Source organism: Lucilia cuprina, chromosome 5, assembly GCF_022045245.1.
Source record: "Lucilia cuprina isolate Lc7/37 chromosome 5, ASM2204524v1, whole genome shotgun sequence".
In the NCBI taxonomy this organism is placed as follows: Eukaryota; Metazoa; Arthropoda; class Insecta; order Diptera; family Calliphoridae; genus Lucilia; species Lucilia cuprina.
Genome location: NC_060953.1, coordinates 61,076,649 through 61,092,104, shown reverse-complemented (window position 1 = coordinate 61,092,104; position 15,456 = coordinate 61,076,649). Strand labels below are relative to the sequence as shown.

General features: G+C 30.6%; 1 protein-coding gene across 8 annotated transcripts in view; it reads left to right on the top strand.

Moving 5' to 3' along the window:
* The window catches only part of LOC111675086 (bromodomain-containing protein DDB_G0280777), a 253,304-nt gene that overhangs the window by 163,738 nt on the left and 74,110 nt on the right, over window positions 1–15,456 (top strand). For 5 of the 8 annotated variants that reach the window (XM_046952658.1, XM_046952661.1, XM_046952657.1 and 2 more), the window contains exons 5-6: window positions 9,499–14,697; window positions 15,030–15,236. The exons of 2 other annotated variants lie outside the window; for them this stretch is intronic. In XM_046952658.1, coding sequence (XP_046808614.1) covers window positions 9,499–14,697; window positions 15,030–15,236 — 5,406 coding nt within the window. The remainder of the gene's footprint in view (window positions 1–9,498; window positions 14,698–15,029; window positions 15,237–15,456) is intronic. One more of the 8 variants, XM_046952659.1, reaches the window with a different exon arrangement.

Below are 15,456 nucleotides of genomic sequence, written 5' to 3'. Positions count from 1 at the left end.
TGAAATATCTTGTGGTTTATTTTCCACAATATTTTCTAAAGTTGCGTTTTAAGCTGAAATAAAAAAGAGAAAAAACTAGCAGCTAATACAAAACTTTTACTTACTAGCTGACAAATATCCTGCAGCAGTAACATAAGAATCTCATAACAAAAAAAAAACACATATGTATATATCAACTTGCAATTGCAACTACAATGTTGTTATAAGCTCTATACATAGAAATAAGTAGAACAAAATAAAAAATACTGTTGTTTTAAGCCATAAGGGTAAATGCTAAGAAAAATATAAAACTTTTCTCTGTTAGAGCTTTAGATTGGAATGAGATTTTGTTTAGACTTTTTAGGAAAAAAAGAAAGAGGGGAAATAGAAAACAAGCGGAAGATGAAGAAGACTTTAAGTACATCCGTATAATTTTTTTATTTTTAGTTTCTTGCATTGTGAATCAATTTACCATGCCACATACAAGCATACAATAAACTCAAGCACACAATATTTCATATTTCTTTGTAGAGCCTCTACTATTTCTTCATTTGCTCCTATTACAATTAAACAAGTTTTAGACAAGAATAAATAAAATGCTACTGTGTATACATATGTATATATTTATAAGAAAATATATGCAACATTTATACATGCAACACTTATTCACATGTATATGAATAATGCTTATTTCAAGTTGAATTCCCTCTTTATATATGAACGTTTGTATGAAGTTTTCAGTTGTATTAAAAGTATTTTTTAATTAAATTTATACTGTTCTACATTTTATTTACAAGTTATATGTGGATGGTAAAAACAAATTTTTACTCACACTTAGTTATATACAAAGGGTGATGTATGTATTGAATAGTGCTGAACTGAACTAGAACTAGAACTGAACTAGAACTGAACTAGAACTGAACTAGAATTGAACTAGAACTTAACTAGAACTGAACTAGAACTGAACTAGAACTGAACTAGAACTGAACTAGAACTGAACTAGAACTGAACTAGAACTGAACTAGAACTGAACTAGAACTGAACTAGAACTGAACTAGAACTGAACTAGAACTGAACTAGAACTGAACTAGAACTGAACTAGAACTGAACTAGAACTGAACTAGAATTGAACTACAACTTAACTAGAACTAGAATTGATCTAGAGCTAAACTAGAACTAACCTAGAAATAAACCTGAACTAGCCTAGAACTAAATCAAACTAAACTACAACAGAAGTTAATAAAACAAGAACTTTAGGATTACTCTTTTTTCTTTTAAAAAATAAATTATATTAGAATGTTTAATTTGAGTATCTTTAGTACTTATCAGATAGTATTTTTAAGTACAGGTAATTGTTTGTGAAAAGTATTTTCAGTTTTTATGATATACACATAAAATTTTTTTAATATCTAGGTTTTTATTTAACTTTTAGAGACTAAATCTCGTTAAAGAAATTTAAAAACACACTTAAGAAAAAATTTAATCAAATTTAAATCCAATAAATTAAACCAGTTGCTAATTTAAAAAGATTTTATAAAAATAAATTATTCTGTTCATTCATTTAAGTATTGGTTTATAGTTCAGTTTACAACCAAACATTACTAAATTTAATAACACTTTTAGTTTAACCTAAAAAGCAGCATATAATTCCACAATTTCTCCTAAAACTTTAATTTCAAAATCATAAACTAAATTTATGTACATTTGCCAAAATTGTAGCACTATAAAATATAAGACCTTAACTCATTTTTATTGGGTTTTTAATAAAATCCTTCACACGCACCCAACCATCCATAACACAAACATAAACAAACTATTCAAAATCAATTTCCTTAACATACATAAATACATACATATGCACTTACTTAAACACATATATATCAAAAACTTATAAACAAATTTTTTGTAATTCAACTAAAAGGTCAATTTGGAAGAAAAAGTATTTTCATTCATTCAACCATCTATATATTTTGAATAATTTATGAGCCATGATAGTGATAATGCGAGTATAATATTAAATCAACAACACACACATACAAACTTTTTATTATATAAATTCTCATAAATACGTAATGTTTCATAATATTTGTTTTTACCCCCCACATTTAGTCATGTGTGTTGTTGCTATTGTAACCATTTCGCTTAAAAAAGCTAATCCTGTAAAATATTTAAAACCATATTGTATGTAATTTGCTTTATGACTCTTCGATTCTAGGCAGTTTTCTATTTTTTTAATACTTTCTATACGTTTTTATTTTATTATTTTTAAGCCAAACATATTTGAAGGGAACTTAACAAAATCATATGAAAATAAAAAAATTAGAAACAAGTTTTATTGATATTATGTTGGGTTATAGTGGATTCTTAGATACTCTATTCTTCAAAACAATTATTGTACTAACAGAGCAAGAATGGAACTAAGATAGACCTAGACAGAACCACAACAGGGATGGAACAGAACTAGAATAGAACTAGAACAGAACTAGAATAAAAATAGAACAGAACTAAAACAAAACTAGAACAGAACTAGAACAGAACTAGAACAGAACTAGAACAGAACAGAACAGAACTAGAACAGAACTAGAACAGAACTAGAACAGAACTAGAACAACAGAACAGAACAGAAAAACTAGAACAGAACTAGAACAGAACTAGAACAGAACTAGAACAGAACTAGAACAGAACTAGAACAGAACTAGAACAGAACTAGAACAGAACTAGAACAGAACTAGAACAAACTAGAACAGAACTAGAACAGAACTAGAACAGAACTAGAACAGAACTAGAACAGAACTAGAACAGAACTAGAACAGAACTAGAACAGAACTAGAACAGAACTAGAACAGAACTAGAACAGAACTAGAACAGAACTAGAACAGAACTAGAACAGAACTAGAACAGAACTAGAACAGAACTAGAACAGAACTAGAACAGAACTAGAACAGAACTAGAACAGAACTAGAACAGAACTAGAACAGAACTAGAACAGAACTAGAACAGAACTAGAACAAAACTAGAACAGAACTAGAACAGAACTAGAACAGAACTAGAACAGAACTAGAACAGAACTAGAACAGAACTAGAACAGAACTAGAACAGAACTAGAACAGAACTAGAACAGAACTAGAACAGAACTAGAACAGAACTAGAACAGAACTAGAACAGAACTAGAACAGAACTAGAACAAACTAGAACAGAACTAGAACAGAACTAGAACAGAACTAGAACAGAACTAGAACAGAACTAGAACAGAACTAGAACAGAACTAGAACAGAACTAGAACAGAACTAGAACAGAACTAGAACAGAACTAGAACAGAACTAGAACAGAACTAGAACAGAACTAGAACAGAACTAGAACAGAACTAGAACAGAACTAGAACAGAACTAGAACAGAACTAAAACAGAAGAAGAACCTAACTAGAAAGAACTAGAACTAGAACAGAACTAGAACAGAACTAAACAGAACTAGAACAGAACTAGAACAGAACTAGAACAGAACTAGAACAAAACTAGAACAGAACTAGAACAGAACTAGAACAGAACTAGAACAGAACTAGAACAGAACTAGAACAGAACTAGAACAGAACTAGAACAGAACTAGAACAGAACTAGAACAGAACTAGAACAGAACTAGAACAGAACTAGAACAGAACTAGAACAGAACTAGAACAGAACTAGAACAGAACTAGAACAGAACTAGAACAGAACTAGAACAGAACTAGAACAGAACTAGAACAGAACTAGAACAGAACTAGAACAGAACTAGAACAGAACTAGAACAAACTAGAACAGAACTAGAACAGAACTAGAACAGAACTAGAACAGAACTAGAACAGAACTAGAACAGAACTAGAACAGAACTAGAACAGAACTAGAACAGAACTAGAACAGAACTAGAACAGAACTAGAACAGAACTAGAACAGAACTAGAACAGAACTAGAACAGAAAAAAAAAGAACTATAAATAGAAGAAAGAACAGAACTAGAACAGAACTAGAAGAACAGAACTAGAACAGAACTAGAACAAAACTAGAACAGAACTAGAACAGAACTAGAACAGAACTAGAACTAGAACAGAACTAGAACAGAACTAGAACAGAACTAGAATATAAATAGAATTGAACTGAAACAGAACAAACCTTATAATAAATAAAAATGCCTCCCGTTTATAACTATACCAGATATTGCAAAAAAGTGTAAAGTACATATGAATGTATTTCTATAACGCACAATTGATGTTGTTTTATGGCTAAAATGTGAACGGCATGTACAAAAGCCCTACAACACGCATTAAACATCTTTTAACTATGAAAATATATGTTAGAATAAATACACGTACCAATACAGTATCTATACATATGCACATATATTGCCAATACTAAAAGATCTGTAAACAAAAATGCGTATGTGGTTGAAATGGTTGTAATAGTGGTAAAATTTAACCGCTTTACAGCACATTTACATTTTACTTTATTGATTAAAAAATACCAGCTTTTTTCCACATAGTATCAATTGTAAAATATACAAATATGCAATATTATGAACGTTCCTCTGTTTATACACATACATAGGTTTGTTTAAGCATTTATGTGTGTGTTCTAGGTCCATTTGCTCTCTATGGGTATATAATTTTATAGTTTCATTTATGAAACCAATTATCCTTTTTTTCTATCTTCCAACAACTGCTGCTCTTGCTGGTTTTATATATTATTTTGCAACATTTAGATGATACAAAAACACATTCCTATCTACGTGCCAACCACAAATTATTGTTGGGTGAGACGTAGGAGACATAAAATCTGAAAAATAACACGCACTTATAATAAAGGAAAAACTATATGAATATTTACGAACCCTACCAGCAGCCCTTTATGATTTATTTATAGATTTAAATATGATTAAAATTCTATCATAAACATAACAAAACTTCTTACGGGAAATTATATGTTTATATTATTTTTTATTTCAATTTCATTACATTAAAACAATTTTATTTTTTATTAGAAATTGTTCGTGTTTTCTTTTTTTTTAAAGCACATGACTGTGTGTTGTATGCTGCTTTAAAAATATGTATTTTCTCTTGATTTTTAATAGTTTTGTGTGTCATTAAGTTAAAAATAGATGAAAAATCATTAGCAAACTGCCAAACTAAAAAAAAAATAAAAATTATAGAAATTTTGTGGCGTGTATTTTTGGACTCTTTTATAGAGCAAAAAAAATCAAATAAATTTTTAAAATTTAAACATACACAAAATTTTATTTTATATGATTTATTAAACAATTTTTGTATGAATATTTCGTTTTATAAACATTTTTTAATAAAATGTTGTTTACAATAAGAGGGTTATTGTAAATAAATATTTTATAAAATTAGTAATTACTTACATTTGAATGTTTTTTTTTAATATTTTAAACTTTTTTAAAACACTTTATTTTCTGTTCTTTTTTAAAAAAATAAAATTTTTAAACGATATCAATATTAAAAGAAAAGCTAAAAATTTACTTGGTAGGGATCAGAAATATTTGATATTATTATGAAAATATATTACTATATAACGATCTGCGATCATGGCCAATATCAAATAAAAGATCTATGATCTATTACGCCAACATTTCTCTTTATAAAGATCAATGATCAAGGTAAACATTTTACTTTATAAAGATCGGTTATCAAATAAAATATTTTTCATTGTATATATAAAAAGATCTTCAATCTACATAATGATCCAAAGATCAAAACAAAAATTATATAAAACTAAACTCCATATTTCACTATATAAAGATCAGCGATCTGGATAATATAAAGATGTACTATCAAAGATCTGTTTTCAAAATAAAAAAATCACTCCAAAGTGCAGTATAAACCCCTATAGCCAAAGCAAAACATTAACTGTGTATAGATCAGTGATCAATGAAAATATTTGATCTTATTAAGATACAGTGCCAAACAGAATCAAAAAGCAAATATTTAACAATATAAAGGTCAACGATCAAAACAAAAATTTTACTATATACAGATACATATTGAATGAAAATATTGGACTATATAAAGATCTTCGATCAAACCAAATTTAATATGTATAATAATCAACGAAAAAATTAAATATTTTACTAAATAAAATTATAACATTTCACTATAAAAGAAATTTTGCACAACAGAAGATCCAAGAAGAACATCTAGGTTAAACGATAATAATTATTAAGGAAAATGGAACATAAAATATGTAAATTTTCTTTTGTAAAAATAAATCTTCATAATTTTGCAGCAAAAACTTTCATTACCTGGTTTGCTCATAAAAAAAAAAACTGAAAATAATAACCATGTCAAATAAATAAAAAAAAGACACCAATCAAACTTATATTATTCCTTAAAAATAACAGACCTTAAGTTATGCTAAGTACTAAAGGTTCCTTAAGGTAGCAATATTTTTCCTACAAAACCTTTATAATACTTTTCCTTTTTATTAAAATACTTTATTTAAAGCCTTTCAAATTGCTGCAAAAGGTTGATAAATTGTTTTTTAAACTGATTTACCTTGTATGCTGCTCTTTTTTATTTGTATTTCTTTTTATTTTTGCAATTTTTTTTTTTTCAATTTATATACAATGCCAAAAATCAAGAGAAAAACAACATGTTCGAATAAAAAAAAACTAAGAAATTCTTCATTTGAACAACAGCTGCTAATTTCAATGTTGTTCGTAAATCTCACAAACATAGAAAAAATATTTATGTATTTCGTTTTTATTTGTATTTTATTTCAATTTAATAAATCTTCAATCGTCAGCAAACATATGCCCACACAGCCAGGGATGGAAAGCACACAAGTAGTATTTTTATATATAAAAACTATTTTTAATTAATTAAATTATTTAACACAATTATTTCTCATGTAAATATTTAATTTAGATAATTCTTGAAGATATACAGCCGTATTCTTAAAGATATTAAACGGTTATTTTAGGTTTATTACGCACATTTTACATACAAAATTCCAACAATAAATAACTTTATTAAGTATTTATGAATATGAGGAATAAAATACTAATTGTGATCGCATTAAGCAGATCCTCTAAAATTTTTCTTTTACATTTTAAATTTTAACACAAATCCCTTCTCTGTTATTCAAAATGTGTGTTTTATTTGTCGGTTTCTAATTTTCATACACACGTACAACACAACATATATTTCATATGAATGTACGTACATAAAAATGTATAAATGTTTGTATTTTTTTCATGTACAAATTATTTGTGTTTTATTTTATACATTTCCAAGTAACATACAGAATTTATTCATTAAATTAATTGTAGTGTGTGCTGTTAATTTTTTCTCTAACTGTAGTCTTTATCTGTATACAGTTTTTTTCTGTTGATTTCTGTGTGTAGTTTTAATTAATTAAGTAGTGTTTTGAGGAAAATTTCATTTCAATTTGATAAATAAACACTAAAAATAGAAATTGCATAGTATATGCCTTTTTATTACTCGTAATTAAAATTAAAATGCTGCAAAATGCGTTAACAACATATGGCTATTTATTTTGTTTTTTTTTATTTGCACAACTTAATATTTTAAAGGAAATTTATTATACTAATATTGTAGTAAATTTTATTGTAGTAAAATTAATAATCCTAATGCAAGATTTATATGAATGTTAATATAATAAGCATTTTTCTTTAATTCAGGTAACTAAATGCATAGTTGAGAGAACAAATTTCAATTCATTTCAGTTCAGAAACAAATATTAAGATTTCTCGAGATTTCTTGAAAATTAAAAATAGTTTCTCTTTAAAAGAATTTATGAAATTCTATAGAAATTCTAATTTTTTAGAAATATGAATATTTCTAAAAAATTAAAAGCTAAAACTATTTTAGCTATGATTTTCATTCCAAGGCCATTGTCATCGAAATTTTTACAGATTGATTATGTACATATTAGGCCATCTAAAGTCTTTATAAAAATACAGTCTTCTATTTTTATAAAGACTTTACTATTTAAGAAAAGCCTAAAGTAAAATTTAGGTAAAACTTTTTCACTTAAAATATTCCCTCTAATGCTATCGATTAACTACCAAAATTAACCGATGTTTCACCGAATAAAAATTAATAAGCAAATCAAAAATTTCACTATAATGATCAATGAAAATATTGGACTACTTAAAGATCAACTCAAATAATTTCTTCTTTATATGAATTACAGATTTATTTCCCACCTTTATTCCTGGGATCGTTGTTATATCTGATTCATTAAGGTCCGAATATGTTTATATAAAGATCAAGGATCAAGACGAAAATTTTACTAAATAATGATATACATTGAAAGATCGATTATCAAAGAAAATATTGGACTATATAGAGATCTGCGAACAAAGATCAACTATTAAACTAAGTCTTCTCTCAATATTTTCAATATATAAATTTCTACAGCCAAAGGTACAAATTCTACTTTATTTTCTGTCTTTATCCTTAGGATCCCTCTTAAATCTGACGTATTAAAGCCTATACCTGAGTCTACAAAGTCTGAATATGTCTGTATTAAATTGCATTATAATAAGACAACATATTCTGCGGTCAGGCGTTAATGTGTTAAAAGAGAATAATTTTAGTATTTAAATAAATAAATCAGATGTACCTATAACACTATTTTTTTATTTCTATAAATCGGAAAAAACGTTGTTCTTTTAATGTCGAACAATTATACATTAATTTGAAAACTCCTTAGCGCCGACCCTGTAAGATTTCGTTACAATAACTTTAATAGTTCACTTGATTATTTTCATAATACAACATTTAGTACAACAATCAATTTATTTTCAATTTGGTAATTTTAGGCTTTATTTAGAAAAGATTTTCATTACATTTAAATCAGTTCTTTTTTTTAATTTAAAAGCAATATTTTACAAATTTCTTTACTTTACAAAAATCAAAACAATTTGCTAATTGCTAGATTTCATAAGAATAATTAAGAAATATTTACATATCAAACCAAATAATATCTAAGCTTCTTTTATTAAAAAAATATAACTTAAAAAATTATTTCCAGTAAAATATGATCATAACTAAAAGACTACATATTAAATAAAATTTATTTATACAAAAGAATTTATACAAAAAAAATATTTTATACAATATTCAACTTTATAAATCTTTTATACTTAGTAATAAGCAAAAAAATCTAAAGAATTTAGTATAAGACATTTGGAAACTAAGTACCAACATATAACACATTTTAAAATGGGACATTGAAATAGAAAATTACAAAAAAAATGTCTAACAAAAGCCAAGTTTATTATGATGGTATTATAAAAAATTGGCATATTAAAATAAAAAATCTTACTAGAGAATACAAAAAAAAGGACACACATACATACATACACACACAAAAAAATGAAATTTTCCTTAAAACGAACATTAAAAAAATGGTATATTTTTAAAAATGAATAATATATTTATCTCTATGTGTTTGTGAATGTCCTTTTTGAAAATAAAAATGTAATGAAAAAAATTATGAATCAAAAGAAATGTTTGAGCAATCATTAAAAACAGAAAGACAAAGTCGCTCTAGACAACGTTTTTATTACCAGCGACCACATACACCGGTGCATCAACATCAATTGGAACAAATCAAAACGCAATACTTAAGCCATCAGCACGATATAACAATTGACCGTGATACAGTTTTAAAGATAAATCGCCTGGCAACACGAAGAAATTTACATAAACGTGAACACAGCTGGCCACCGACAACAATGACAGCAACTGGATGTATTGTCAACTACAATGAACTACTAAAGAATGTTGATGAAAAGGGAAAAATATTAAGTCTACAGCAACAACAGCAGCAGCATATACGCAGTACTTCGCACGACAATGCGTTACAATTTGATGAAACTGTTTGTAAACGTCATGGCATTGATGTAATACGGAATAAATTCAATAGTCCAACTAGAATAATTGAACCTACTGCCCAAGAGGTTAGACAAAGAAGGGAACAACAACGCAAGCTACAGCAACAAAAACAAAAACAACAACAGCAAAAGCAGCAGTCACAACAACAAACTAGAAGTCGAAGTGATGATGCTGGCAGTGAAGTTGATTGTAGTGGTGGGGGAGTTGCAAAGAATAAACCTAAACAAATGATTAATCTGTTGAAACATGAAGAGCTATTGAGAAAAAATTCCCCCAATAAATCAGCCACTATGACGGACACCACAGATAATGCCCAAAGGACCACGAATGAAAATGATGCAGTGGAAAAAAATAATGAAAACTTACCTGAACGCGAAATAAAGAATGACAAATCAACTGAAATGGATTGTGACAAAAACCTAAAGAACAAAGAGGAAGCCGAAGATGAACTATTTAAAACCACTACTCTACCAGTGACTAAAGGGTTTTCTCATCCCGAAACTAAGGCAGCCGATGAAGACATAGGTTTAGTAGAACCCAAAAGACAATACTATGAACAATTGTGTTCTAGCAGGAAATGGCATAGTTATGAAAATCTTTTGGCTGCAGCAAGTGGAATCCCAATCTTAAGCAAACCTTTAGCTCCACAAATGCACAAACGTCAAGCTCATTCTCTAGAGAGAGGACGTGAAGCACGCCAACATAAACAATTGCCACCACAAAAGCCAAGAATTTCTCCCAAGCTACAAAGACGTTCTATGAAACTAGCTACTGAGATAAAGATTTCTTATGATGCCGATGCCCAGCAACATAATATACAAGTTAAATCTTTAAATCAACCCAAAAAGCAGCAAACTGCAGCAACAGTCCCAACCACCACTCTCGATGACTTAGAGCATATACCTTTACCGGCTACACCAGATAAATGCCGTTCTTTACCAGTAACTGTAGAACAAAATAGTGAACAACAGAATGTAGTTGATGCAAAAACAAAGTCCCTTAAAGACCAACAAATTTATGACGATTCGTGTATATATTTAAGATCCATAGATTTACAGGATAATACCGTGGCTTATATACCAGCTGCCATAACAATTGTGCCCTCACCAACAGAGGAAATAATGCAACATTGGATGGAATCCAGTAACCTTAAGGCCAACATTAAAGGAGTTAATGATATTGAGACAGCAGGCTGCAGCAAAACAGCAAGCAATGATTTGAAAAATGAAAAAAATGAAAATTTAATATCAATGTTAAAACAGGAATCTGTTAAATCAGTAGTAAAGCCCGAGGGTATTAAACAACAACAGAAGCACCAGCAACAACATCAGCAGCAACAAAATGACAAACATGAAGCTGGCGTTGAAACGAAAGCAGAAACAGACACGTATGTGACACGTTTGCCAAGCACACCCAACGGCATACAGCTAACACGTCAAACAAGTGTCAACACTAAACGTAGCAGCAACAACAACAAAGACAACAAAATATCTACCACCTCAGCGATGACAATTGAAACAGCAAAAACACACGCAACTCTACAGCAACAACACGAATCTCAATCTCCAGGGGTTAAACATTCAAATGCAACAGCAACAACAGAATGTAATAAAATTGCTAAAGAAGTTGACAAACCAGATCAACAAGGTGTTTACTATACAGATGGTGAATTTATATATGGTCCCTATGATCCCTTTAATGGAGCACCACTTGCCAATGCTACCGTTCGTTCCTTAGAAGCTGAACAACAACAAAAACAACAACAGCAGTTACATCAAGAATCGAACCAAATTAAAAAAGATATTGAAGCGGAAACAAAAACTCAGCATAAAAATGAGATTGCCAATCTAACAGCAAAATATGAACATATACAGAAATCCATAAACGAACACCTAAGGCAAATTGATGCATATATTGAAAATGCTAAAGCGGCATTAAAATCCACCATAGCAACTGGCAATAAACCAGTGTCATCTTTTCCCTCTTTGCCTCACATTTCTGAAAAGGAACAATTTTTAACATCACAACCACAAATACACTATGAAAGCAACATAAAGTCACCACCAAACGAAACCCCTTTAAAGGAAATTTTAAGAAAAATCACTAATATCATGCAAGAAGTAAAACCTTTACACCGAAACGAAAAACCTAACAAACAGGAAACCTACATGCATGAAACTACAATTGGCAACGCACAACAAGATGGAGAAGAAAATATGCCTATAGTGGATAAAGTTTTAATGGATCTAAATATGTTGACCAAACATTTAACTGAATTTGATAAGACTACAAGTCAAGAGCTTAAGCCAATTATGGAACAACTCCAGCAAACACCACTCAACTTACAATTTGAAACTAGACCTACTGCAACAACAGCCTCACATGTTCTTATAACGGAAGAGACAACAAACAAAGAAAATTCATTGGAAACAGCAAAAAATCAACAGCTCAAAGAAGCAAAAACTATGCAATCACCACCGACGCCACCACCATTACCTCCTCCTCCTTCTTCTTCGATGTATAAACAAGTGAAACCAAGAAAAGAACATATTGGAGATGAGCAATTACTGGCCACTGACAAGCTAATAACAACAGCTCAAATACAAAGTCAGCAACATACACCAGTAACGTCAAATTTTCTACAAAAAGAAATGACAATGTCAGCGTTAACGCCCAAAGATGATACTACCACCACAGCTACCAAGGATAAAATGAAGAATTTCGTTTATGATTTTATAACAGCACGACATGAGCAGGAACAACTTGTCGGGCAAGTAATTGACACACTGGAAAAGTTGGAAAATGAAACGAAAGAAAATCTAGTTAACATACACGTACCACCTGCACATGATGATGAGCAGATCAAATCAAATTTAAATCAACAAACACCAACATCAAACACACAAACAAAAAAGGAAGAGGATAAAGCAATAATGCAAAATTGCAACATTTCCGTTTTGGCAAATGCCTCTGGCAAAGATGCTTGTAATCATGACAATCATGATCCAAAATCAACTAAAGGTAATGAATCTCAGCTGAAATTGCATATTAAGGATTTTGCTGACAAAATAGCTGATAAGCAATTTCAAAAATATGACAACCAACCACCAAAGAAGAATACCAATGATGTGGTCAACACTAACAGTAATAATAACAAACCTGGCCAAAGGCATCATACAACAACAGTACATGAACATAATAATAAACATATAAGTTCTTGTCATCAGGACGATGACGTTGCTATTGCTGATGAGGATGACAAGGATAATAAAATAAAGAAGATGATGGAACAGGAGCAGCATCAAGAGGAGGAAGGTGATAGTAATCACAGCAGTGCTAGTGAATTAAGTAACACTTATAAATCCTCCTATGAACTTCCTAGTCCATATATAACAGTGCGTCAAATATCCTGGGAGGATGTTCAGGCAACAACCACACAAACAACTACAAACTTTCAAAAACAAAGTGAGAAAGTTGAAACTGCTACAGCAGCAGTATCAACACCAAATCATGACATACCAATTGCACAAATTTGTACCAAATCTCCAGTGACATTTTGTGCGACGACTGCAACATTGACGCAAGCATCGCCAGTCACGACAAGTGGTCATGTTGAAATGCAATCAACGACAGCATTAAAACCACGCATACAAACTAGAAAACAACCATCACCACCAACACACCAGCAGAAACAACACGACCTTACCCACATTACTGCAGATGAGGGTAGAAAATATCCAGCTCCCCTAATTGAGCCCCATTTGCCAACACGTTCAACATCACCGTTTGGTTTAAATGCCATCGAATTACCCTTTAAACAACGACGATCAACCTCAGTGTCACCCACACGTCTACGTAAAATAAGAATTGCTCAGGATGCCTTAGATTCTAGTGCAACCAGAAAATATCCATCACCATTAGTTGAACCTCATTTGCCAACACGAGCCACATCACCATTTTGTCTAAATACAGTTGAAATGAAAAATGTAAAACGTTCAGCATCAACATCACCCAAACGCATCCAGCATACACAACTGCGAACATCGCCTAAAACAGTTGATGAAATGGCCATACGTAAGTATCCAGCTCCACTAGCGAAGCCTCAAGTACCTACGCGAGCAGCATCACCATTTGGTTTAAATGCCGTGGATGTTTTTCATTTAACAAGAACCACAACACCAATTCCAGCACATGGACTGGAGGTCAAGTACGATGAAGATGAGCAGGAACAAGACTATAAAAATGATGATGATGATGAAAATAAAGATAAACCCATTTCACCCATACGCAAATATCCACCAGCACTAATTGAGCCGCATGTACCAACAAGAGCTGCCTCGCCATTTGGCTTAAATGCTGTAGAGACAAAACAAAAAGTTCAACGTCATCGTACACCTTCGCCAGCACGAGGACATCACTGTCAGCATCCACATTCACATCAAGCAGCAACTTTAAAATTATCCTCCACTGCCACTGACAGACGCAACAAGACAATCGCTTATGTGCCACAGGTGGAAGGTCATAATATTGGCTTACTAGTACGCTCTAGCACTCCTGCACCTTACTTTTATACAGAGTCCACCTCTCAGACAACACGTCTTCAAAGTGAGATAAATGCAACAAAGACCTCATATGATTATGCCACGATGACTGCCCGAGATATCAGTGGTAATAAGTACTGTGAGAAGAATGATATGGGACGTGATGCTGCCAACGAAAACGACTACATCTCCGTCGTAGTCACCGATGATGATGAAGCGACATGTGATGAATTACAACGCATTAATACAATTAGCTCAACCAAACAAGGTAATAGCAAGTATCATCATCATCCTTATTACCAACAACAGAAACAACATAATCAATAACATTCTCAATACCAAACAGATAATAAATACGTGTTGTGAAATCGTAAATCATTTTAAACGAAATGACAGTTAAAACTATAAGATGAAAAACTGTACACAAAACTATCAATACTTCAAACTCAAAATACAATATACACGTTAAAATACTACCATACTCCCCGAACTTATATACATACTGCATCCATGACTTACAGTATGCAACCAAATAGTTTTACGCTCCATTAACAAACGACAGTCATGCAAATTTATTTCAAAATGTATATTTTATTATAGTAAAACAACCAAAAATGCGTAATTTAAATACCATAGGTACTACAGCAACAAAAACAATGGATCAGCCTCAAAAACAACAACATTATGCACATCAGGATGCAAGCAGTAGCGGTCCACATATGGACGTTGACGTGATTTTACTACCAACATCTGTTATTAATCGTTCATTTGATAATGTTTCGCCTCGACCCTACATTTCGATAGAAGGTACGTTTTCCAAAATTTATATCAACAAATCAACAAAACTAAATATGAATGTGATTCACTCTACGTATTTATACAAAACTAAATGTTGATGCATAAATATCCTGTCAAAAATGTGTATGTGTATCTGTGTGTTTGCCTAAGTGACTACCACTAAATTTATGAATAACCGGATGTGATCTTTGACTTTTGTTCCTGCTGTTGTTGTATACATATACATACA